The sequence below is a fragment of the Gopherus flavomarginatus genome, chromosome 2 (genome assembly GCF_025201925.1).
Source record: "Gopherus flavomarginatus isolate rGopFla2 chromosome 2, rGopFla2.mat.asm, whole genome shotgun sequence".
NCBI lineage: Eukaryota > Metazoa > Chordata > Testudines > Testudinidae > Gopherus > Gopherus flavomarginatus.
The window spans coordinates 296,536,652-296,562,932 of NC_066618.1; the positions used below are offsets into that span (position 1 = coordinate 296,536,652).

Here is a 26,281-nt window from a genome sequence, read left to right on the forward strand (position 1 = left end):
TAGACTTATAGAAAGAGACCTTCTAAAAATGTTAACATGTATGACTGGCATGTGAAACCTTAAATTAGAGTGAATAAATGAAGCCTCGGCACACCACTTCTGAAAGGTTGCCGACCCCTGAGCTAGAATTACTGTCTGTAAATGTGCCACTTTATATGACATGTTCAAAGACAGGGGATGAAATACTGGCCTCAGGGAGGTCAGTGACAAAACTTCCATTGATTTCAGGTGCTCCAGGATTGATTTCCTGGGACATCCGTTCAGGTGGGAGTAGTTTACCAGCCCATGGTCAGTGTCCCTATTGAGAAACAAATTTTACAGCACGTTTTCTCATCAGGATCGTTGGAATTTAAATGCCTTTTAAAACTCACAATACTTTTGTTAAACAACTAAATGATTATTTGGGGGGTTCATTCAGGAGAGGCTGTTCTTACATTATGCCGGAAACTTTGACAGGAGATTTCAAAGTCCACTGACATGAGGCTTTCCATGGATTTCAGTGGTCCTTGGATCAGTTCCTTATTTCTCAGTTTGCTTGTGGAGGAACACCTGTGTCTTCTATTTATTTCAGTGGGAGCTGATGATGTCTAGAACTTAGGAATGGCCAGAGCAGATCAGACCAATGGCCCATCTAGTCCAGTATCTTGTCTTCAACAGTGCACAGCTGCTCCAGAGAAACGTGCAAGAAACCCCGCAGTAGGCAATTAAGGGATAACCTGCCGTCAAGAGAGAGTCTCTTCCTATCCACTCCCAACTTAGAATCAGACTACTTATTTAGTTGCCGAAGTCTAGGCACTGACATTTGAAAGCCACAGCTGAAGCCTACTATAGTTGAAAGTTTCCTCCATTATGCAAGTGGCTGTTTAGGATTAAAAAGTGCCGCCACCCCTTACTGCTCCCCCCCCTGCACACACCCATCTCCGGGATGGCTCTTGCTGGACTATCAAAGGGATGGAGGAGCTAAACATTAAAACAATCCTAACTAACAGGTCTCCATGTCTGCATGCTTTGAAGATCACCTTGTTTATGTGATTTCCCTAGGAACGGGATGTAGAATTGTGAGGTCTCAGGTTAGCTTTGGGCATGACTTATTCTATGAGTTGTGCCATGCCATGTACTTTATGGCTGCTGCTTTCCTAGCCTCTCTCCTTCACTTACCTAGTGGCCACTACTTCCACGGAGACCCTAAGACAGCTTGTTCTACCTGTCAGGCCTTTCTTGGAGTCTGTCCTTTCAAGAGTGTCTCGGAGCTGGGGATTCCGTTTCTATTTTTCATTGATCAAGATGTAGGGTTGTCCTTTCTCTATCCTCCAGAGATGCCGCTATCTGCTTCTTGATCTCAGAGCGTTTGCAGTCTTTTCTTGGCTCATGGTCACTTCCACAAAATTCTAGGTGCTTTCAGAGCCTGATTCTGTGGCCCTTACCAACCCTGAGTACCTCTTCCATGCTTGGTTAGTGCCATCAATGGGACTACTCACCTGGGTAAATGCTAAGCAACACAATTAAGGAATGCTGAAATGGACCCTCAAAGTGTAGATGCTTCTTTGCCACTTCAGGCCCCTGTTTAGACTGGCAAAAAACAACTTCTATATTTAGGTGTCAAAGTCCTGTCTCACGTAACAGGACCTCGTGGTGCAATATTTTGATTGTAGATTTCGGGTAGATTTGTTAAGATGGCCATTGCTAATAAACTGTCTCGGAATGGTAGCCATCCCACAGCTAACCTATCATCTACTCAAGTGACTCTGAAGAAACTGTTCCATGTACATGAGATGTTAGGTCTTGTGATTGTCCATTCACAGGGTTTAGAATCCAATTACTGAGGGAAGTACAATTCCCTCAGGAACAATTGTGTAGAGATGGGCAATCGTATCCTGATGGTTCCATTAGAACTTGTTGGTTGCAAACTCAAACATTAGCTTATTTTCTGGCATTCTTGGGGAACTCATCCTGCTGGAGGGAGGCTTGGAAAGAGGAGTGGGACTGTGATGCTTAGGTACTTCTCTCAAGAGGGTCCCTAAAACGGAGACAACAACTTATTCCCCTAGGGCAATGGTTATGTTCCCAACTTGAGCTGAGCAGGAGGAAGCATGGTGCTGGTAGTCTGTGAACTGCTTTTCCTACAACTGGACAGTCATAGAACTAGAGAAGCATTTGGGTTAGGATGGACTTCCATAAACTCAGCTAATCTCTACCCTCTGCATCAGGGCAAGACAGACATTACCATCCCTAAATCTTCCCTGATGGATGTGTGTCTGGTCCCAGCCTTACTTGTCTTCAGCTTTGGCAGTTGCACCTCCCTTGGCAGCTTTTTCCATAGCTTGAGCTGCTCTTTGAGTTATTAAGTTTATTTCCTGCTGCATCTTTATCCAATTAATGCTTGTTCTGTCATCCTAAAGCAATGAGAATAATTGATCTCAGTCCTTTTTGTAACATGCCTTTACATCTCTGAAGACAACCATTGTGTCTCTTTGCCTTAGTCTTCTTTTCTCTAGGCCCAGTCCCCTTAAACTTTCATCATTGTAGATCTTTGTTTCCCAAACTTTTTTTGTCATTTGTGACATACTCCTCTGAATTCTTCCTAGTTTATCTTTGTCCCATGGCAAAAATGGAGTTCTTAGAGCTGTCGATAATAGAGAATGAAACAGGGCATCTATTAGGGGTGTAGTATTGGTGAACATCCTCTGATTAAAGACCATGACATGTCCCTGCTTTTGACAAGGCCGAATATGGTCCCACATGTGCAGCCCTACTAGGTTTTGCTAGCTTTTCAGTATATGTCCTGTTCAAGAAACGTGAGGGCCACAGTATTGTAGAGGCTTGTTGTCACGTGGCATCATCATGTTACATCATTGTGCTGTGTTGTGGCATCCGCACATCCTGGCATGATACCATTGTTCTGGATCATACGGTGCTGCAGCAGCATGATGCCATGACATAATGTCTCTGTGCTGGCATGTAGCAGTGTTGGACCATGATCATGCCTCGTTAAAGCAGCATTCTAGTTCAATGATCCAATAGCACAGGACCCAAGCTATAATGTCACCGTCATCCATATGAGGAGAATATGGGTCTTTGTCCCCTCTAGTGCATGGGATACATACATAAAAGGATAAAAGCCTACCTCAGCTGCCAGCCAAAAGCCTTATTTCTTGATCTCAAGCCATTAAGGTCTTGGGTTTAATCCCCTCTGACAACCCATGAAAGACGGCTGTTATATAACCATATTGCACCACAGCACCATTAGTTAGCAATACCATCATGTCATGTTGCAATGCAACGTCATGACATGCTGACATGGCATCTAAGTATTATGATGTTGCATAGGCCCTGAGATTTATATCAAGACCTCTGCAGGCTTCATAGCTGCCAAAGCATCTAATAAGAAACAGGACAGTCCTAAAGATATAGTATGTGTGAATCACAGTACAGAGCCAATGCACAGGAGGTGGAATTAAGGGCATGCTCCTTTCATGCCTGTTTTTCTTTCCCTCTTTTTTTTCCTTAAGCCCCAGCCTTTTTGTATGTTTTAAAAAAAACAACACAACCCTTTTGCATTCAATACTTCAAAAGCTAAGCAGAGCTATGAAAGTGAAATCAGAGTAATTTATAGCCCATTGCCATCTGTTGCCTGGGAGAAAAATTGTGCATTATATGTCAAGTAACATTTCCATAATATTTGTAAGGGATGAATATTGCTGAGAAGGCCCCCGGAAGATGAAGCAGAAAAAGATCAGAAAGTTGGGTTAGATGGTGTGTTGGCATAGGTCCATTGAAGTCAATGTAGCTATACTGATTTACACCAGCTGTGGATCTAGCCCGTTGTTATTTTAATCATTATTCTTCTGGTTAACATTTGGCGGAGGCAGGGACTGGGGAAGCAGACTGTATCTGCTGTGTAGTAACACATCTAAAGGTTGTTTGTGGTGGGAATTGGAGAGAGGTCCAACAGAATGTCTTGACTAAGAGGGACAGGAGAACAGTCGCATATGGAAAGGATGTAGACTCCAGGGAAGAAGAGGGATTGTTTCAGGTGATCCCACTGCAGTCTTGGGCCGTTGTGTTTGAGACTGGGAGGACAGCTTCAGCCCTGACTCCTCGCTGAGTCAGTTTGTGTGCACGCATGCACATGGCAGGAGTCGTATATGGAGCTGGTGTTCGCACTAATGTGAATCAGAAGCAACTCCACTGAAGGCAGGAGAGGTATGCTAGTGTGAATGTGATCAGGACCAAGCCCATGGTACTGCTATTAGAAACAGGACTGAGCCAAAGCCCTAATCTAGCCCTAATCTAACTCTGAACTCTGGATCCGAGTCAAAACTTTTTCACATTTAATGTTTGGACTCAGCCTGTTACAGAGACAGTTTCAAGCTGCCGAATCTCATCCAAAGCCAGATTTGTGGTTCAGATCTGAGCTATGATTCAGGTGTGTTGCTCTTGCCAGAGGCTGTTGTGTGCTTTCCTGCTAATGTCCTTAATGTAGCCATTCCTATGATAGGCCAGGGAACTTCAGAGGGCAGAGTAGTCTGATATCACCCAATCCAATGCCCTCGCTTTCCCCTTGTTCTCTCTCGTCACCAGAAGTATGGTGAGCAACTTGAATGAGCTGCTTTGCCCAGCCAGACAGCTGACATGTTGGACATTCTGATCCTGGCATGGAATACACCTGTCATCAGGCAAATCACATTTTTCCATTTGGCTTTTCTGCCACTTCAGTTTTGTTCTCCCAACACTTGTTGTCAAGTCAGCTTTATTAGCATCATGTTGCAAATGGTGATTCTGAGAGGTTTCTGTTATCAGATGCTCTCAGCCACTTGGGAGAGAGGGGAAGCAGGAGGGGGAATAAAAACACCTGCCTAGTTTATGACTATGCTGAAAAACTACAATATGTCTGCAAAAAATTGGGCATTCAAGGGTCAGTCGTAAACTTTCCATTTAATGTCCTATGTGCAGTTATAGGGCATGCATATCATGTTGTGGCTCTTTCCTTACATGGTAACACAAAACCCTCTACTTGGTGGAGAAAGGGCAATTACACAGGGATGGACCTGCTCTTTCAGTTGCTGGTTAATTGCACCAGTAGCTCCTACATTCATGAACTCAAGCCTGGAATGGTGTGCAGAAATGCTGATGCATAATTATTAATTACAGAAATAACCCATCACCGCAACCTACCATCATTGCAGTGGGAAGTCCTTGGGCGTTGTGCCTGGATAACGAGTGAGTGTAAATTGGGTTAGAACTTACTTGACCATGTTTCATTAAATGGTCAGTGGTTCCCATGTAAGTGCTGCAAAGTGTGAGTCATGATATCTGTGTCCTATAATAGGCCATGTTACCTATCTATGTGTCTTTACGTATAGGTCAAGATTTTCTATCCAGAAAAGTTTGAGGTCCACTTGTTATTTCCGTCTCTGTGTGAACTCTTGCTACGCTTCTATTGTAGATAGAGTCCATGGTTTCCTCCCTGCACCGCTGTCCCCAAATGTTTAGAATTAAAGTCGAGTCCATTTCCTATGTATTGCCACTGTCTGCACTGATTTGGCTCCCTTGGTGGCAAAGAAGTCAAGCATGGTCCATGGAGACGGAAATGCCTTCTTATTTCTAGAGGGGGTCTGTCCAGTTCAGACCTGGAGCTCCTGGTTGGGGTAGTGCAGGGATGCTCACATTCCAGATGACTGTGATGTACAGTATCCCTGCCATGGCTAAACAGATGACTTGAATCCTATGAGCCATCAAGCCGGCACTACATTCACTTGCAAGAATAGCTTAAGGTTAATCAGATAGAATTGGTTCTAGTTTTCCAGGGTGTTTATTTAGCAAGGTCCCATCTGTACTCCGTAGCCCCTTGTTAACAGATAACAGGATTCAGGTGCCAGCGGCCTCCTTAGTTGTCTGGCTATTTGTACCTGGGGAACATTTGATGGAGGGCAAGAAATGCTTCCAGGAGCTTACCGTGCAGGCTCAAATCTGTCCTTGTCAGCTTAGCCACCCGAACCCTCCAAATAAAACCCCAAGTAATACTGATTTACTGAGTGCTGTGACAGTCCAGGCACCAGTAGCCATTACCTAAGTGTTGATGGCCATCAAGGAAACCTGGCCTCTCCTATAGATGTTTCACTCCCCTCTTGCAACATACAGTGGCCGCATCTTCTCTCCGCTTCTTGGACAATACCACTGCTGTGATTAACAGTGCGGAGTGGGAGGGGCATGAGGGGGACATGATATGCCTGCCTCCTTCCTTCCCAGCCCGAATTTCTGTGCATGCTTGCACCACTGAGCCGTAGTCCCCTTGAAATGTCTGCCGCCTGCTCTCAGAGCATGAATGTGATGAGCAAAGCAGCCTCCTGCGTCCCTGAGAGGGCTCAGAAATCACCCAAAATGAGTCCACTGTTACTGAGGAAAATTCTTCAGCAGCCCTTTGGGATCAGGAGGCTGAATTGGCTCCCCTGAGTGATCACAACGTTTAACTGGCTGGGGATGAAGCTGAACTCAGATTTACTTTCTCTTCCCTGACAGGGCCTCCCTTTGGAGCTCCTGCGTGGTCCTACCTCTGCTGGCGCTGACCTGGATGTCTGCGGTTCTGGCAATCACGGATCGGCGGTCAGCACTCTTCCAGATCCTCTTCGCTGTCTTTGACTCCCTGGAGGGCTTTGTCATTGTGATGGTTCATTGCATCCTGAGACGAGAGGTGGGCATCACCAATGATTCCTACTGCACAGCCCAGAGGGCTGCGTGTGACTCGTCTACCAGAAGGCAGATTGGGAATTGCAGCCTTCCCGCAGTCTCTCTGGGGATTCCTCTGATCCCTTGAGCTGTGGACCATGACATTCAGCTACACAGACGTCACAGTGATGAGTGTGACAGAAGTGCCTGGACAGATGGAAGGATAGGTGGACATCACGCTGAAAACGTACAGTGGAGCAGAGTTTTGGGGACAAGCCTCGTTCAGTTTTCATTGGTCCAAAATTTAGGATTAGTTTAAAAAAAAAAAGGTTCTACAAAACCTAGGATTTGCAGAAAAGTTTTCCTCTGTGTTTAAAGACAATATCAACAAAAAACAAGGTTGTTTTCTAGGTGTTGTATTGAAATAGTCCCCAGCAGTGTTGGAAACCCAAACACTGCATATATGGTGCCAGTTTATGGGACCCGTAAGTTAAACTTGACTATGAACAGAAAGTGAAACTTTATTTTACTTTAAAGCAGTGAACTCCATCAATGATGAAAAGTTACATTCTTTTTTTTAAGTTCTTTCCATTGCAATAAAATGGGGTGTCATTAATAACATTGACAAGGAGCTTTTTGTGTATATATATTTGCATGTTACCTTGATATAATCCCTTTCAATTAAGTGGGCCTGATAGATTCAGTGGAATTACACCAGGGGTTGGCCTAGCCCAGAGTCTTTTCATTAATTTCATTAGCCATTTAGGCCCTCTCATTGCAGTCATTGGGAGTTTTTCCATTGATTTCAGTGAGCTTTCGATGAAACGTAATATGCAAGCAGTATAGACTCTTGATCTGACATTATATATCTCTATGCCATGATTTATGCAACAGGGTCCTTTATAAATATCATAGGTTACAGAATAAATTCATGGTTATTCCTGCTAGGCAAATCCAGCAACTAACTACTTTGGAAGCCGTCCCATGTAATAATCCTGTAAACATGTAGGAACCTGTAGTTGCTGTATTGGTGTGTCAGATATGTGTCCTCTCAGCCCCTCTGAAGTCATTGTGTAATTCCTAAATGAACCCATGTGTGCATTACAATCTATCCCCAGCAGGGTTGGATGATTCTTTGCTTTAAACGGTGCCTCTGTCTGACTCAGTCTTGTGAAAATCCGTTTCCGCCGGCAGGTCCAGGATGCAGTGAAGTGCCGAGTAGTGGACCGTCAAGAAGAGGGCAACGGAGACTCGGGGGGGTCATTTCAGAATGGACATGCTCAGCTAATGGTAGGATAAAGTGCCACTCACTCGCTTGCCTAGGGACTCAGTGCATTTAGCCTGAATCCAATGAACTGAAGGCTCTGTTTCAACATCTTAGACTTAGCTGTCATCACTGTCCTTCTTTTAAATCTATGGTTGGATCCTGTTGGAGCTTGGGTGAGCCTCAGTTTCACCCATCTATAGCTCCCATTCCCTTCATAACATTCAGGATCCCATCCCTGTCCCGCCCAGACCTATGCAAGCACCGGGGCTGTTTTGTTGATAAGCCAGATCCTTTTCGCCTAAAGATTACAAAACCCACATGCACCTGCTTTCCCATAAAAGAAATTTCCCAGGCCTTTCTACCTCTGAGAAGTCTGCATGTCCTATCCAGCATGGTGGTAGGAGACAGCAGTTTAATACCTATTCGCTCAGAGCATGTCTCTTTGTAGTCATGATTTTCAAGACATCCTTTCTGAGGAGACTTTCTTTCTCCAAAGTACTTTTCTTCCCCATTTCAGTAACATTCCTTTCTGGATGCTCATTTTAAGATCATTTTGTGCCAAGATAAAAAACTTCATCCTGTTACGTGAGTCCTTTAAAACTGGACTAGGTAAAGCCCTAGGAGAATATGCCGTAGGGAACAATCCTGCATTGGTCCCTTCGTGATGGACTGGATGTCCCTAAAAGGTCTTTCTTGTCTCTGATTTCTAAGCTTCCCACAGTTTACAAGATTTTCCCAGGCTCCAAAACAGGACTGTTGGGGCTTTCCTCTATCTTTATGCCTGAGTGTCCAGCCAGTCAGGCCTAGAGATGCAACATATTCATAGATTCATAGAGCTCAAGGCTAGAGGGAACCATTAGATCATCTAGTCTGACCTCCTGTATAGCACAAGCCATAAAATTTCACCCATCTTGCCCCATATTGAGCCCAGTAACTAAAGCTGATCTTCCAGAAAGGCCTCCATCTTGATTAGATATCAAGAGAGAGAATCTACCACTTCGCATGATAGTTTGTCCCAGTGGTTAATCACTCTCACTTTTAAACATTTTTGCCTTATTTCCAATTTGAATTTCTCTGGCTTCAGCTTCCAACCTTTTGTCCTTGTGGTGCCTTTCTCAGCTAGATGAAGGAGCGCCGTGTGACCCGGTGTTTTGTTCTGGTGAAGGTACTTATACGCTGTCATCAAGTTACTTCTTAATCTTCTTTTTCAACTGTTGAACAGATGGAGCTCTTCAAGTGTCTCATTGTAAGCCCTCGAGTCCAGCCCTCTGATCACTTTTGTGGTTCATTTCTGCGCTCTCTCCAACTTTTCAGGGCCCTTTTTAAAATACAAACATAAGAACTGGCTGCAGTGTTCCAGTATTGCTCTTGCCAATGTTGTGTGCAGAGCTGAAACTACCTCCCTGCTCCTAGTCGCTGTTCCCCTATTTAGACATCCAAGGATCGCATGAGCCCTCTTTGCTACAGCATTGCACTGAGAGCTTCTGTCGAACTGCTTGTCCACTCTCACCCCTAGATCCTTTTCAGCGTCTCTGCTTTCCAGGATACAGTTCCCCCATTCTGTATGTATGACCTGCAGTCCTTGTTCCTAGATATAAAAATTTGCATTTGGCTGTATGAAAATACATTTTGTTTGATGGGGCCCTGTTTCACAAGCCATTCAGATCACTCCATGTGACTGTAGTGTCCTCGTCATTGTTTATCACTCTACCAATCTTCTATCACCTGCAAATTTTACCAGCAGTGATTTTATATTTACTTCCAGATCACTGATAAAAATATTGAATAGCATCGGCCCCAGTTGCGATTCCTGCAGCACCTCACTAGAAACACCCCCATTCAACGATGATTCCCCATTGACAGCTACTTGTTGGCTGGTGAGTCTTGCCCACATGCTTAGGGTTTAGCTGATCGCCATATTTGGGGTTGGGAAGGAATTTTCCTCTGGGGCAGATTGGCAGGGGCCCTGGAGGTTTTTCGCCTTCCTCTGTAGCATGGGGCACGGATCACTTGCTGGTGGATTCTCTGCAGCTTGAGGTTTTCAAACCACAATTTGAAGACTTCAGTAACTCAGGCATAGGTTAGGGGTTTGTTATAGAAGTGGATGGGTGAGATTCTATGGCCTGCTTTGTGCAGGAGGTCAGACTAGATGATCACATTGGTCCCTTCTGACCCTAAAGTCTATGAATCTATGAGTCTACTTTTAGAGATCTGTCAGTCAGCCAGTTCCTAATCCATTTAATGTGTGCTGTACTAATATTGTGTAGGGGTAATTTTTTAATCGGAACATTGAGAGATACTGTGTCAAATGTCTTACAGAAGTCTGTGTATATTACATCTACGCAGTTGCCTTTATCAACCAACTTTGTCATCTCAGCAAAGAATGAAATCAAGTTTGTTTGAGAAGACCTATCTTCCATAAAAGCATGTTGCTTGGCATTAATTATAATCCTAGCCTTTAATTTGTTATACGTCGAATCCCACATCAGCTTTTCCATTCTTTTGCATGGGATTGATATCGGGCTAACCAGCCTATGGTACCTAAGTCATCCTTCTTGCCAAGATCATTAGCACCTTGCCAGTCTTCTGGTGTTTCCCCAGCATTTCAAGATTTATTAATCATCAACATCAGTAGGTTAGCAATCTCCTCAGACAACTCTTTGAGTTGTGCAGGTTAGCTGGGCCTGCTGATTTCCAAAGGTCTATCCCTGGTAGGTGCTGTTTAACATCCTCCTTAATTACTAATGGACTGGAAAGTACCACACCATCCTCCTGTGGTACCAGCTGCTTAGAACATCTAGAATGGAAATATTTGTAGGACAACTGTCTTTTCCACATCGCTATGAACACGATTACATGGAAGCCCATGTTCTGGTGTGACTCCATTTCTCCCATTCTCTGGGATGATGGCAACCAAGGGTTTCAAGGCAGGGACTAGTTTAGGGGAGAGGAGGGCTGCACGCAGCTGCTTTTGGCATCCCCTGCTCAGGCATCCCCTGCTCCTGTTTGGGAGGGGCTGTGTCTTCTATCTCAGGGCCATTAGGCAGCGAGTCTGATTCCAAAGTGCTGAGCCGAGCCCTTGTTCGCACCATTCTGTCTGGATTTGTATTGCTTTGTGTGTGGTGCATGAGTAGAAACGTTCATTGGATTCCAGGTTGTCTGCCCCTTTCCACTTCCCCTCCCCCGCCCCACCTTTTGACCGTGCCCTCTGCTTTCTGTGTCTTTCAGACCGATTTTGAGAAGGATGTGGATATGGCTTGTAGATCAGGTGAGCACATCACAGGTGAGAAATCAACAAGTGACCTGGTTTGGGGATTGAACTTGGCCATTTTTTCCCTTACTATTTGTGTGTGTCTATGTCCCCTCAGTGGCTTGTGTGTATGTGTATTGGCTGTCCTTGCTCCTGCCCCCACATTGAGAAAATTTCTAACTCCACCCCTTCGCTTTGCTTATCCCCTCCCTCACCCACGCTTTGCTTGGCCTCTTGGCTAAGATCAAGCCTCACCTTAATTTAACAGGCTTTATCCGGGGCTTAGACCTTGCCTGGCAGGGCTGGTGGGATCTGTGACCTTCTCCATCTCTCACTACTGGATCCTGATTTTGTCTCTGCTCACAGAGTCATCTCTGGGGCTGGCCTCATACCCCTCAGGTGTCCTGAGAAATGGGTGTAAATCTGGAGCATCCTCCCCCAATCCGTGAATGGACAATTGTCCTCTGGGTCCATCCATACCAACAGCCACTTGGGCAGTCATAGATCAGACTGTGCTTGGGGAGATGGCCCACCCCCTCCCACACACAACCATTCATTGCAGCTCTGTAGATCTGCATGAGCCTGCAGTCCCTGCTGCCACAACCCCTCTTCAATCGCTCCTGTTTGTCTCCTGCCCACTGTGCTGTCTCTGAAAGGGCTGTACAGAGTCTTCTGTGCTGCCTGTTCCTCTTTGCAGGTTCTGTTCCTTCCTGCCCTTGGCACGCCTGACCAGCTGGCTGATTTTAATCAAACCTTTTGCAAAATTTCCTGCTCTCACTGTCTCGCCCAGATGCCTCCCCTTTCCCAAGCAAGAGTTTTCCCAGCTCATTTGGTCCTTGTGTATAATTCACATCTTCCAAACCAGGATCTCCCTCTAGCTGCCATGGAGTTTGCATCCTGTATGCTCATTCAAGGGGCATCACAGAACAGGGTTTTTTTCTATCTATCTATCTATCTATCTATCTATCTATCTATCTATCTATCTATCTATCTATCTATCTATCTATCTATCCCCATGCACCCCTGCTATCTATCTATCTATCTATCTATCTATCTATCTATCTATCTATCTATCTATCTATCTATCTATCTATCTATCTATCTATCCCCATGCACCCCTGCTATCTATCATCTATCTATCTATCTATCTATCTATCTATCTATCAATCTATCTATCTATCTATCCCCATGCAACCCTGCTATCTATCTATCTATCTATCCCCATGCACCCCTGCTATCTATCTATCTATCTATCTATCCCCATGCACCCCGGCTATCTATCTATCTATCTATCTATCTATCTATCTATCTAATCACATTCTCTGTATCATTATCAGTTTGTCTATCACCCTTACCCTCATGGTATTAATTCCACAGTCTCTTTCTGTCTATACCTTATTCAGGGTCTCTCTCTTTCTCCTCTCTCTCACACTATATTTCTAGCGTGCTCTTTCCCGCTCTCTCTCCCCTTCCTTTCTGATGCTGAGGACCTGACTTTCAAAAAGGCAGGTGCAAAAATTGGTGCCCTCGAGAGTGTGCCCGAGGTGCACATATGGTTGCCTCAGATGTGCACACAAGACAGGTATTTGCACATACAGCTGGCTAATGGGGCATGTGCTCACTGGCATGCCCAGTTTGTGTGCACAATTGTGTGCTTTTGAGAATCAGGTCCTGAAAATCAGTGCTGAGCCCTGGACAGGCTCCTCCAGTGCAGGAGACTTCCTTGTGCTACCGTAGAGTCTCTGGCTCCTGGATTGGGTCTCCCCGAGCAATGGGAGGGAGCCTTTTGGTGTCAGGTGACTCCAGGACAGAAGACCCCTGATCTCCACCTCTGCTCACTAACCTGGCCTGGTTTTCTTTGCCAGCAGCCAGCTGTACAAGTCTTCAAACCCCAGCAGACAAGAAATGAAATAATCCCAATTTGTTGTGCGCCACAGCCTCGAGACAAGACCTAAACACCAGCCCTGGGGAAGCCAAAGCATGCAGGGAGCTCCCATGCACAAAGCATGTCCCACGTGCTTCCTTGAATACAAGCCACAGTGTAAAAAATGCCCAACAACCCATTGGCTGTGGCGTTTGCTGAAAGGGCATTGTTAATAAAGCACCGATCCTGATACCGTAACAAGGATGAGCCGGCTCCGAGGCAACATGTGGTATTTTCACTTAGAGCCAGTGGCAGAATTTGGCCCATGAATGAGGCCAAAGCAAAGTTATATCCTAGCACTATTCTCTGTCAAAGCCATAATGACTGAGACCGTCCATGCAGCGGCTCTGGCTTTCAAAGATGTTTTATGGTTGGTTTCTTTCTCCTGGTTTCCCTTTGATTTTGCCTTGCCTGCCCTGCACCCATTGGAGGTAGCTACACTCGTTCAGCACTCACCATGCCTGGCACAAGTCAGCAGTGAAACTGCAGCACCGTGTTTTACCTGGCACCAGAAATCCACCTGTGCCAAATAGTATCTTGATCATAAGTGGTAATGTGCCAGGTCACAGCAAAGCCTCTGCTTTGTCTCCTCTCCTGTCCGCTGCATTGGTAAAAATGTGTAAAAAGAGCCTGGTTTTTTGTTTGGTTTTGGCTGGAATTGTTTCCCCTTTTCCATGCTGAAATGCTGGGTAAGTGGCATTCAGCCCTGCCCACCCCAGAACCCTGTGACTTTATCCTCTGAAGACATCCAGGCTGATGTCACGAGCTTATTAACATTTCTGTTGCAGCCTAGAACCAGCTGCTCAGCAAAGCAGGTTTGAATGAGACGAGAAACAGCTGTGTTTGTGTCAGTGGATGATGCTCTCTGTGTGTGTCCTGTGTATATCTCCGAATTGGCATGATTGCCCCACCCTCAGATTAAGGTTCTCTCCTATTTGAATAACGAGCACTCATTTAGCTCCCTTTGGCTTCGAGGCAGGGGGTGAGAACTTCAAAACCTGTGGTGTAATTACCCCCCCCTTGTAAGCACTGGCCCAGTCGCCAGTGTGGGGATGTCACGGGCATGGGGTCTAGGAGCCAGAAGCATTAATCCGCCATTTAACCTTTGTCTGAGAGAGTGGAGGGAACATGCCAAGGGGGGTTGACTGTGGTGAGATGGTTGACATTGTATGTGGAGCTCAGGTGAGGTGAGTCTGAGGTGCTGAGGATGCTTCTCTGTTGCCCGCAGTGCTGAATAAAGACATCACCACGTGCAGGACCTCGGCCATCACGGGCACGCTGAAGCGCCCATCGCTGCAGGATGAGGAGAAGCTGAAGCTCCATCACCAGAAGGGGTCCTCGAACTTTAACAGTCTTCCAGCCAACGTCTCTAAGATGCACCTCCAGGGCTCCCCGCACTACCTGGGGGCCATCAACCTGAATGAGTTCAGCAACCACACGCTCACCCTGAAGAAGGAGAAGAACCAGCCACCCAAGTCTATCTACATCTGCGATGGGGACATCTTCAAGAAGCTGGACTCTGAGCTTTCCCGGGCGCAGGAGCAATCCCTGGATACCAGCTACGTCATCTTGCCCACCAACAGTTCCTCCACCCTGCGGGCCAAGCCGCCCAAGGACGATGGCAAATACAGCATCAACATAGACCAGATGCCCCAGACCCGGCTCATCCACCTCAGCATGGCAACCGACCCAGGCTTCATCGTCAAGAGCCCACCCAGGGAGCCCATGGCTATGACATGCACCGAGGTGCAGGGCTCCCCCATGCTGCAGCAGCAGCAGCAACAGCAGCAGCAGAACATCTGCAGCGAGTCACAGATTCCCAACAGCCTGTGCGACCCGGGCAACTCAGGGAACTTGGGCATGGTGCCCAAGAGCGAGACAGTCTCCACTCTCTCCATGAGCTCCTTGGAGGTAAGCAGGCAACCTCTGGCCTCCTTCATCCATAAGAACATCCCAGTTGTCACATTGTTCATGCCACGCTTTTCCTTCTATGTTGTTGCCTTCCCCCTACAGTGGCCAATGCCAGATGTTCCAAGAGTAGAACCCTGCCTTGAATGCACCCAGCTGTGCAGTTTTAGTACCTCTTTCATCCTAGGTAGTTACACTGCAGATGCCGTCTCTTTTCCATATCAATGTCTAATCTGTTTTTGAAGCTTTCCCTCCCTCCTAGTTCCAGCACTGGGTATTTTGATCAAAGATTTTAGGATGGGAAGGAGCCAAAGAGTTTCTTAGCCCTCTTTTTTTAAAAATCCAGCAGATGCAGGCTGCAAGTTTCTCCTTATCTCCCATCAGCCCTATGGAAACTGGATGTATTGACAGTATTCAGAGATTATTCATGAGGTTTTAGCCAGACCACTCCCATTCATTTTAATGGGAGGCACGTGGCTAAACCTCCTGGTTGGCTTTGATGATTTCAACCCTTCTGGGAAGAGACAGGTAAATACAGATACGAGAAGCTACAGAAGAATTCCAGTGGTTGCAGAGTTAAGCTCTATGTAGCAGTTCTCCCTCACAGACAAGCCCTGCAGCCCTATTGATGGCGGTAGCATTGCAGAGGGTATACATGAGTGCTGGATTTCCTTTTTTTTTTTCTGCTGCTTCTTCTGAGTGCTGTCCTTTGGCAGCTCATTTCATCTTGTAACAATTCTCTCAAGTACAGAATTTCCACCTAGCCGGGTTCCGCCTTAGCAGACATTTAGTCCCTCTTGGTTCTTATACTTGGCCCCAGTTCTAACAGTCTTGTGGCATCTGTCTCCTTTGTCCCCTGTTATAGGATGTGGCTCTTAACCTCTCTTATGCGTCCTTCAGACTTTGGTCTGTGGTGCTCCCAGAGCTCACACGGGTTCTGTCCCCTGGGGCAGTGACTGAGGTTGCTTCTATCACTCCAGTTGTCTCCTTTGTATCAGAGCCAGAGCTGCACGGTGCATGCAGAGCAGGGTGGGGAAGGACGCAGGGGGGCCATCTCTGTCTCTAGTCACTATGCAGGGGTGTGACCAACCCGTATCATCACTTACCAATCTTTCTTTCCCTTTGAATCTGCAGAGACGGAAATCCCGGTACGCAGAGCTAGATTTTGAGGTGAGCAGTTCCTCCTTTAAATCCTTTTATGGAGGGGTGAGGTGGGGGAGAGGACCAGGCTCTGCTTTTCCCAGCAGGAGCTCCCCTACTGCCTTCACCAAAGAACCAGGGAAAGGGCTAGAAGCGGACAGTGGCTCCAGCCAGCCTGGCTGAACAGGGAGGTTCACTCTGCATATCTAAACAAACGTGGGATTTACACTTATTTGATACGGCTTCATTTACTGAGCAGCAACTGCTGAGTAAATGTTTGTAAATGAGGATTTTAAGTCAGTTTGCACAAGGCCTGTAAACAATCTCATCTGTCAGTGAGATGCTGATAGAAAGCTGTACTACAGTAGACCAGGATCAGGAATCTGGGCCACTTTCCAGCCAGTGTGAGAGAAGTCAGAGGTCCTGAGTCTTAGGCCAGGTCTGCACTACAAACTTATATCTGCACAGCTACATTGCTGAGGGGTGTGAAAATTCCACCCTCCTGAGCGGCATAGTTATACCGACCTCACCCCGTGTAGACAGTGTTATGTTGGCAGGAGAGCTTCCTGTCTCTTCGGAGGTGGAGTAACTACGCCAACAGGAGATGCTCACCAGTTCAATGCTATACGTGTAGAACTGCCCCCAAACATGAAATCTGCTCAGATGGTCCCCAACATCCTGGCATGGGAGCTCCTCACGAGATTAAGAAGCTTCCCCACGCTCCTCGGAGATGAGGAAGTATCCACATCTTCCAGATGGGGAGATCTGAGGCACAGAAGGGGGAAGCAGGTAGAGGAAGCCAGGCTTCACACAGGAAATCTCTGGCAGAGCTGGGAACTGAACGCAGTCTCCTGAATCCTGTTGCAATGCAATGAAGCTGTCACTTTGAAGAGGAAGGATGGTTGGGTGATGAAGGCATCAAACCATCCTTCCTCTTCAAAGCTACTGCTTCATTCCAAAATCAGCCATCACTCCTGGGACCGCATGGGGAAGAAGGGAGTTTGCTCAAAGCCTGGGCTCTGAGGTTTGCTCCAAAAATTAGGACTCTTGGCTTAGTCTGAAATGGGGACATTGTGGCTCCAAATTCTGAAACTCACGTGTTGGACTAAATTTGAACTCAGGCCTCACACTTCTTCAAAAGCTTTGCAACCCTTGGAGAGCTTTCAGGCTAAGATTCAGGTTTGTCACAAATCCTGTAACTAGCCAAGACTCAGCTAGTTTGGTGTAGGCTGGAATTTTCCTGCCTGTAGTGAGATCTAGATTTCTAGTATCCAGGGCCAAGATCCTCAAAGGGATTTGGGCACCTAACTTGAACCTAGGTGCCCACTTTGGCAGTTTCCTAGTTGGTGAGGGCGGTGTAGACTCTAGTGCCATGAATCTTAAGGGGAGAAAGGTTTGCTGACCTGTCGCCCACGTCTTTGCTTCAGAAAATCATGCACACGAGAAAGCGTCACCAGGACATGTTCCAGGACCTGAACAGGAAGCTGCAGCATGCGGAAAAGGAGAAGGAGTCTCCGACAACGGAGAGCAAGGTCAGTCACTCACCCTTTGGAGCTGCTGGCTTCCCACTCCAAGAACCAGGATGAGCGTGGAGATGGAGGAAAATATAGGGGCTCTTACCAGAACCCTACACTTCAGTGTCCCTCTACTCTCAATATCTCTGTGCATGTGTTTGTGTGTGGGTGTGGGTGTAAAATCATAATAATAGTGCACAGCCAGTGACATATTCACTCTCCTCTAGCTCACATGGCAACAGCTTGTAGTGCTGATACAGACACTTCTGAACTCTATTCCTTGTGTCTTGTGAGACTGTGTGGTTCAGCTTGTGTCTGTGGTGTCCATCTTCTCTGCACCCAGTACTTGGAAACTTTAACACATTTACAGTGTGGACTGGGAAGCAGAGGGAGGGTGCAGTGGAGATGGGCTGGATCTCGTTACCGTCTATGGGAGCTGGTCTCAAATCCAAGGCAGGAGTGGAGATCATAAGTTGTGACGTTTGGACTGTCAGGGAGGTGGGATTTATGCTGGGGAGACAGCATCATCTTCAGATGGTCTGGGAAAGGAGAGGGATGCTGCTGAAGGAGTCTGACCTCAGGACAGAGGTTCCATTAAAGGCACTTATGGCAGTGACCCGTTGTGTGGTGGCTTAGAATCATAGGGTTAGAAAGGACCGCAAGGGTCATCTAGTCTAACCCCCTGCCAAGATGCAGGATTTGTTGTGTCTAAACCAGGGATTGGCAACCTTGGGCACGCGGCCAGTCAGGGAAATCCACTGGACAGTTTTTGTTTACCTGCAGCGTCCAAAAGTTTGTCCAATTGCAGCTCCCACTGGCCGTGGTTCACTGTTCCAGGCAAATGGGGGCTGTGGGAAGTGGCAGCCAGCACATCCCTCGGCCCACACTCTTTCCCACAGCCCCCATTGATCTGGAACATCAAACCACGGCCAGTGGGAGCTGTGCTCGGCCGAACCTGCGGACACTGCAGGTAAACAAACCATCCCAGCCCACCAGCAGATTCCCCTGATGGGCCGTGTGCCAAAGGTTGCCGATCCCTTGTCTAAACCATCCCAGACAGATGGCTAACCAGCCTCCTTTTGAAAACCTCCAGTGAAAGAGCTTCCACACCCTCCCTAGGCATCTGTTCCACTGTCCTACTGTTCTCACAGTTAGGAAGTTCTTCTGAGCAACTTTCTGAGTGTCCTTCAGTGGCAGGGAGTCGATGTTGTTGGAAGAATACAGAGGAAAGCCACGGAGGGGAAAATAATAGGGTCTGGAAAGAAGAAAGGCCCATAGGCTGCTTCTGGCCCTGTGCAATTGTGTGCATTACACTGAATTATACTGTGGCTGTCAGCTCCAGCATATGTATCTATGTAAAGTTCTAAGTCTGTGAGGTGGCCCCTGTAGGGACGTCCCCTCCAAGGAGTAAGTCCACCACAGGGAAGGTACATGTTGTGCTAGTACGGAGGTGGGGCATGCACTGTGGCCAAATCGGGTCCAGCATGAAAGAACCATAGTGGCAAAGAACTTTTGCTGCAGCAGTAAGGAAAAGCAGGCTGGCCAAAGGGCCCTCTTCCTGTCTGAGCCCCTCCATGCCTGCTGGGCTGGTGCCAAATGGCTGGCAAGGAATTTAATCTAGTCCAGCAGAGAGGGAAAATAAGTAGCAGCTGCAGAGTGGTGGGGGCAGCCTGGCTCAGGGCTCTTCTCTGTGAGACTCTTGGGGATTGCCCCAAGGTGGGATTTCCCTCTGTTGGTTGGAATTTCCCCCATCCGTCTTCAAGAGAAGGCAGAGTTGGCATTCACGGCCACCTGTAGCATGGCCAAAAGGACTAGCCAGTGAGTGACTGCTGGAGCTTTTGTTAGGATTTAGTTAGACATCAGGCCAAGCCCCAAAGTTCAGAGTGTGATAGGGTGAGAGGTTTTGGCTTGGTCCATTATAAACACAGGGCCTAGATATAACACTCGGATCTGGGCTGGGATTGTGAAGTCGATGGTGTAGGGAGTCAGGGTTTTGCTCCATGCAATCCCTAGTTTTACTGTGCATTGTGGTTTACTGCAAGGGGTCTGCTTGTGGAGACTGGCTGTTCAGAACGACTAGGCTCTCAGGCTGGCATACAGGTTCAGCTTATGCCAGAACCAGCCCTATTTTTTGCCCAGACTCCAACTGGATCATCACTTGAGATGGACAGTCAGTACACCCTTCACTTGCTATGCGCCTCTGTATTTCCTTGGTTTGGCCCAGGACTGGGAGCAGAAGAGCCTAAATATTTCAGGAAAGCCTCTCCGTGTAACAGTCCTAGGCCGGCTTTTCAAACTCAGGTTGTTCAGCTATTTCAGAGAGGTGTCTGAGCTTATTTGGTAGCCTAATGTTAGGAGACTTGGTTCCAGATACCGCACCAAAGGCCTTTCGGATGGTAACAGCTTTCAGCAGGTGCTGGAGTTAGACTGAGGAGATGTATATTTTAAATATTCACACAGAGCAGCCTGATTCAATTTCTGGCTATGGGCTTTCTTTCCTTGGGTGCATTAAATAAGGAGCATTCTAAGCATTGGTATTTAGTGGTCAATAGTGGGGTTTGGTTATGCAAAGTCCTAAGCCAATAAGAAAAACTATTACTTCCCTCCTGCACCCCTTTCCTGTCATTCCCTTGCACTGGCTGCCATCTGACCTACAAGGTGGACCCCATAGAGAAGGCAACCTTTAGATGCCACAGATACCTTCATTAAACCACTCCCCATTCTTTTCTGTGTGTGTTTAGGTTATAAAACGGTGGAGTGTTTCTTCTGGTGGAAGTGATAAAACTAATGTTAGCGTAAGTCTGCCTTTCTGCTTTGCATCAGAGAGCCTTGTAGACAAGTCTCAACCCCTGCCATGATGCATGACTCCAAACAATTCCCTCACCAACAGAAAACTCCTCAGCTTTTGGAAACAAACGAGATCATGAGCATCCTGGAATGCCTTGTAACCTCCATAGTACCATGGAGGAGAAGAGACAGCTAGTTGGTCTTCTTGCTCATCCACCTGCATTGCTAAAGCTTTGATTTCATTCTCCCTAAGCACCCCTCCACTTGATGGCTGTCTAGTCTTACCTTGACTATTTCCAGCAATGGCAATTTTCCAACCCCCCCAGGTAGCATGTTTCATTGCCCTACCTGCTCTCCTAGTTATGAAGCTTCTCCTAATCCTTCCATGAATCCTCCCTGCACTCCCCCTCCCTCAGATCAGAAACTTGCAGCTGAAATTCAGGACAAATATCTACTTGAGAGAAAACGCCTTTGATGAAGTCTAGAATTGGTGCTTGCTCTATTGTTTTGAATTCAAGTGACAGTCCCCCTTGTATTCCATTGAGCCACTTCGTATCTGTCTGAAAATGAATTGCCTGTCATTGCATCTGGCTAGATTCTCTCAAATGAACCATTTTGCAACCACTATCAAATCTGCAGAAAGGGCTGGGAGGAACTGGCTTTGGGTCTCACAGGGGAGCTTGTAAAGGTGTCCCAGGAATGCAGCCATCACAAGTGGCTACTGTTTATAAGTTGTTCATATTTGATATTAAAACACCCTTCTCCAAATACCTTCAGAAAAGAGCTACAATTGAGTAACAGGAATCCTCTGCATTTCATGGGATACTTTTCGCTAGGTATCCTTAAAGCAATTTGTACTCTTTAATCCTTCAACACAGCTTTAATAAGTTTATGAATGGGTTTCTATGATGAAGTTGTCCATGATAGCAGTGGACTAGACATGACAACTTAGGAGCTCTCTCCCAGGATGGTGTTCCTATGAGAAGGTAAGTATTATTGCTACACTCTTCTCACAGATGAGGAAGTCTGTCGCTTGGGGTGACTTGGAATAGGACTTGAGAGTCCTGACTGCTTGTATCCTCTTCTGACTGTTAGACACAATTTCTTAGATACAAATAAAGGGCCAGATCCTCAGTTGGCATAAATCAATTTATGCTTGCTGAGAATATTGTCCAATAAATCACACGCCACAGTCATGATCTACTAAAGTGTCAGCATTCTTATGCCCTAAATTCCGTGGGCTCACAAGGTTATTAACATTCAGATGTAAAGAGACGGAGTGGGAAATTAGTGTTATTTATTGTTATTATTAATTATTTTCTGATTGGACTCATGGATCAGGCCCCCATTGTGGTAGGTGCTGTGTGAACACAGACCAGAAAGACAGTCCCTGCCCCAAGTTTCTTACAATCTCAGAATAAGACAAGAGACAACAGATGGATCCAGATAGACTGACGGGGGTGTAGAAGGAAACTGGGTGACGGTATTGGTCATCATGATCAGCAGTGGTCTCAGACCACTGTTGGGTTTCCCCTGGGACCTCTTCCACTCAGTTCCCCAAGGACTCAGTTCAACTCCAGTCTCGTCACTTAGGTTCCTTTATTTGGCACACAGCAAAGCTCAGACTCAAGCTTAGAGGGGGTGGGTATAGGGTGTATCACACATCCATGGTGCACAGCAAAACTTTACATTATGTACATGTGTAGTAACTCTAGTACATGCATTTTTAACTCTCAATTTCATTGTGCTTCATGACTGGCTTGGTTCTTTTCAAGAACCTGTACTGCACGCTCTGTCCGTGTGCCGTTCATGTAGAACCTGATCTGTACAGTTCAGCTTTATCTTCATTTTCCCTAGCACCAGGGCATTCCTACTGATCACAGCTAGCACAGATACCCTGACACCAGCATACTGTTAACCTTCCATGCACCTTCCCAGTCATGCCAACTAAGAAATGAGGTCTGACTAATGTCCAGTTACTTATGCCCAGCCTGCCCTGCACACACCAGCAGCCTAGCCGTAGTCAGGTTTTTGTAGCCGTTATGGCAAAGCAGACTTTTAAGGAGGGATTTGAAGGAGGAGGATGAAATACTCCTTTTAGCCGTGATTTCAGCAGGGTACTGAATCTTTTCAGCACATCAGCAGGCCCTGGGGCACAAAGGCCCAAACCTTCAAAGGTGTTTAGGGTCCTAATTCCTATCGATTCCACTGATACCTGTGAGGATCTCGGCGCAGTGCTTTCAGTGAGTTGTCCCATGGATATTTAAGTGGATGCTTACAGCTGGGCATGTATCTGAAAACCCTGCTGAATTTGGGCCCTGGAGCCTGAGTAGAAGACCATTGAAATCAGCGTATTCCCATTGTAGTCAAAGGGCTGAGGATCAGGTTCCTAATGAACATTGGTGTTAATGAGATTTGGTGCCAGAGGCTCTGCTGTGGGATGGGGAGGAGCAAGGGAATAGCTCTTGAAATGGAGAATGTATCTAAAACCTGAAGACAAGGTGGGTGGGGTAATATCTTTTATTGGACCCACTTCTGTTGGTGAGAGAGACAAGCTGTCGTACTTCTTCAAATGCGGGCCAGATAATCTAACCCTGACTAGTCGGGGATAGGAAAGTCCAGTTTGTAGTAGCAGCGTTAGCAGCAATTCTTTCTATGCCTCCCACAGAGCATTGTAATACTTAATTCATCCTGTGTCTCAGAGACCAATTAAATTGCCTAGTTCAAGACCAGGGTGGGATCGTTCCCTGCAATATATTATCTATGTACCTCTTCATCTGTTTGTTTCAGTGTATGAAAATCTGCCCAGTCAGTACTGTGGGCACATGTCCAGCAGTTTATGATAGAAACTACATCACCCAATAGGACTAATTTTGAAAACATAAGAACAACGCTCTCCAAACTCCATCTGTATTTCAAGCAAGGCTTTCTCATTTCTTCTGCCCAAGTACTGCGGCTAAAATAAATGGGTCTTACATGTCTGGGCTCTGATGAACCAATCAGGGACGTAAATTTCACTGCCAAAGAGATGATAACGTATACAACTAGAGGGCTCTTAAATCTAGCAGACAAAGACATAACAAGACGTCGTGGCTGGAATTTGAAGTCAGCAAAGTTCAAGCTGAAGTAAGGATCCAGATTTTTAACACAGAGAATAATTAACTCTTGGAACAGCTTGTCAAGGGATGTGGTAAATTCACCCTCTCTTGGAGTCTTCAAATCAAGATTGAACATCTCGCTAAAAGATCCAGAAGTTATTGGGCTGGATGCAGGAATCCCTGGATGAGATTCTCTTGCCTGTGTTATCCAGGAGGTCAGACTAGATGACCATAATGGCCTTTCTGGCCTTCAAATCTATTAATCTCATCTCCAAGAAGCATCTGCCTTCAATCCGTTCATGAGTAAACTGGGGAGAATTTTAGCTCGGGGCCCTGAGAGGATGCTGCCTGTCATGCTAGTAGTGTGGAAGGGAGTTCTATGAAGTAACCAGGACTGAACCCATTTAAAGATTCATAAGTTGCAACCAAGAGAGCACAGGTCACAGAGTGAAGGTGTAACATGCTCCCTGCGAGCAAAGGGAAGCAGTGGCAGTCTCCTGAGCAAACACAATTAAAAGCACTCTTGGCCACTGCTGCCATCTGGGCATCCAGCCGGCCCTCGGCTTGCAAAAAAATGGGCACATTCTCTCAACAGAGGCAGCCGATATCACCTTCCCCCAATTGCGTCAGTCTTCCCCCTCCAATCTGGGTGAAGACTCAGCCAGCTTGCCTTCACTCCCAGCCAAGGGGATCCTACAGTGTCCCTCTAGGGCAATTTAAAATCACTTTGCTCTGCTCTGGCTGTACCATGCTGGGGGTTGGTTTATTGCTGGCTCAGAAGATCAAGTTCCACCTACTGAATAGCCACCGTCACTTTGCGTCCTTCCCATTGGGTCATTCTTTGTCTGATACAAATTGTTGCCCAGATCCTATCTGCTAAAAAAAACCCCCAAGTTAAGCTGCTGGAAACCTTGTTGCTAACTCATTTTTCTGTTCAAATGCTAATCAGTGCCTGATGATTACACTCTATGGGCCAGATAGACAACATCCCCTCCCCCAAGCTCTGTCTCTCTCCAGCCAAGAGCTGTGAATGTTAAAGCAGGGATGGTAGAAAGTCATGTGGAGCCACTTTGTAAGCTGCTTCTCCTAGTAAATTAGTTAGAGGTTCTAAGGCTTTTCCTGGGTGTTGTCGGAAACCGACACACTCTGCAAGAGCATAGTATAAAAGATGAGCCTTTGCAGGCTTCAAGGTGAGGGTCTCCTTTGTTTGTACTGTGCTCAGCACCTGCTTTGAAAGCGATGAAAGTGATTCTCCTGCAGTACCTCTCCCTGGGCGTTCTTTGATCCGGCACCATTGGCAGAGTTTGAATCACACAACAGTTCTCTCTCTTAGTGTCTAGTTTTGCAGCTCGTTCTTTACTTTTGTTGAGACCAGCAAATGCAATTCCAAAAGGAGCTGTGTAAAATTCTGTGGATTCCTTGGGCAAAGGGTTCTTGCACACCTTTCATTTTAACTCTCAAGGGGTGTGAGCCCCCCTAGGCCTTTGTTCAAATCCAAAACTCCAACCAAGTCCAATGTTCAAAGGGCCAGTCTGTCATAAAGTCTAAGCTCGCCATGTTTCCTGCCAGAGCCAGAAATGGGCTGAAAGTCAGTTAGGCTATATCTGCACAGTGTTTTGGAGTCTGCAGAAGCAAGCCTCCAAGCCTGGGTTGACAGGCTTGAGCTAACAGGACTTGCTTTAATGCACTAAAAATAGCTGTACAGACAGTGCTTTGAAGTGGAATTCAGACTGGAGCTCAGGCTACGAAGACTAGCCCAGGTCAAGCAAAACTGCAAAGCACTGTCTACATAACGATTTTCAGAACGCTAGCTCAAGCTCCACTGGTAACCTGAGTCTGTCAGCCCGGACTGGAAGGCTTGCTTCTGCAGGCCCCAAAACACTGTATAAATATATATTCAGAGGCCCCGGACCTAGCCCAGAATTCAGCCCCAGGCTCATCCCAAAACCTGGCCTCCTCTTGCCCCAATTTCTGGCCTTTTGCTCATCCCAATATCCAACTCCAAACTCACCTGAAAACCCAGCCCTACTCTCATTCTGAAGCCTGGTCTGTCTCTTGGAGACATATATGTATTGCTTGTGAACTTTCTGCAAGCCTAGGTCAAGTTTTATGTTTGTAACTGTGACGGGGCATGACTCACCACTGCGGCACCTCCTACTGGCTGTCCCGGGGATTGGCTCTGCTAGCCAGTGCGCCCTCTTCTGGTGATGTCTCACCACCATCACTTCTGCTCCTGGACCCGTGTCATCCTAAGGACCACGGCATCCTCTTCAGGACACAGGCTGTGCCACACTCTGTGCTTGCCCTTTCCGGGGGAATGTACTGCAGTCCGATGCTCCCGCCGCTTTCTCAGGGGCGAGTGGAGGTGAGAGGGGGACGTGCCCCCCCACACACTACTCCCGGCGCAGGGACCCTGTAGATGGCAGCCATGTGCTGCATCCCCTCCAACCTCTCCGTACCTTTCCCTTCCGCACAGATCTAGCACCTTCTCTGCCCTTATCTCAGGGCTTCAGCATGCCAGTCTTAGCAGTCAGCCAGGAGCTCAGTCTAACTCTTCTGATCCTGCCCAGCACTGCTCTTTCCAAGGGGCTAACTTTCCTCCTCCTCCTGCAAGGCAGCCGGTCCTCCCTCCTTGAGCTCCAGGAAGCTCTTTTTATATGGGGCTGCCAGGCCCTGACTGGAGGTTCCTTTGAGCCCTTCTCTGAGTGAATGCGTCTTGCGCAGACT

At 46.8% G+C, this 26,281-nt stretch overlaps 1 protein-coding gene across 2 annotated transcripts in view; it reads left to right on the forward strand.

Annotated features, from left to right (window-relative positions):
- Positions 1-26,281, forward strand: part of ADGRB1 (adhesion G protein-coupled receptor B1) — a 383,634-nt gene that overhangs the window by 347,801 nt on the left and 9,552 nt on the right. Inside the window, exons 25-30 of one of the 2 annotated variants that reach the window (XM_050940709.1) lie at positions 6,520-6,691; positions 7,861-7,956; positions 11,162-11,201; positions 14,336-15,018; positions 16,150-16,185; positions 17,583-17,687. In XM_050940709.1, coding sequence (XP_050796666.1) covers positions 6,520-6,691; positions 7,861-7,956; positions 11,162-11,201; positions 14,336-15,018; positions 16,150-16,185; positions 17,583-17,687 — 1,132 coding nt within the window. Of the gene's footprint in view, positions 1-6,519; positions 6,692-7,860; positions 7,957-11,161; positions 11,217-14,335; positions 15,019-16,149; positions 16,186-17,582; positions 17,688-26,281 lie in introns of both variants that reach the window. The other variant, XM_050940708.1, reaches the window with a different exon arrangement.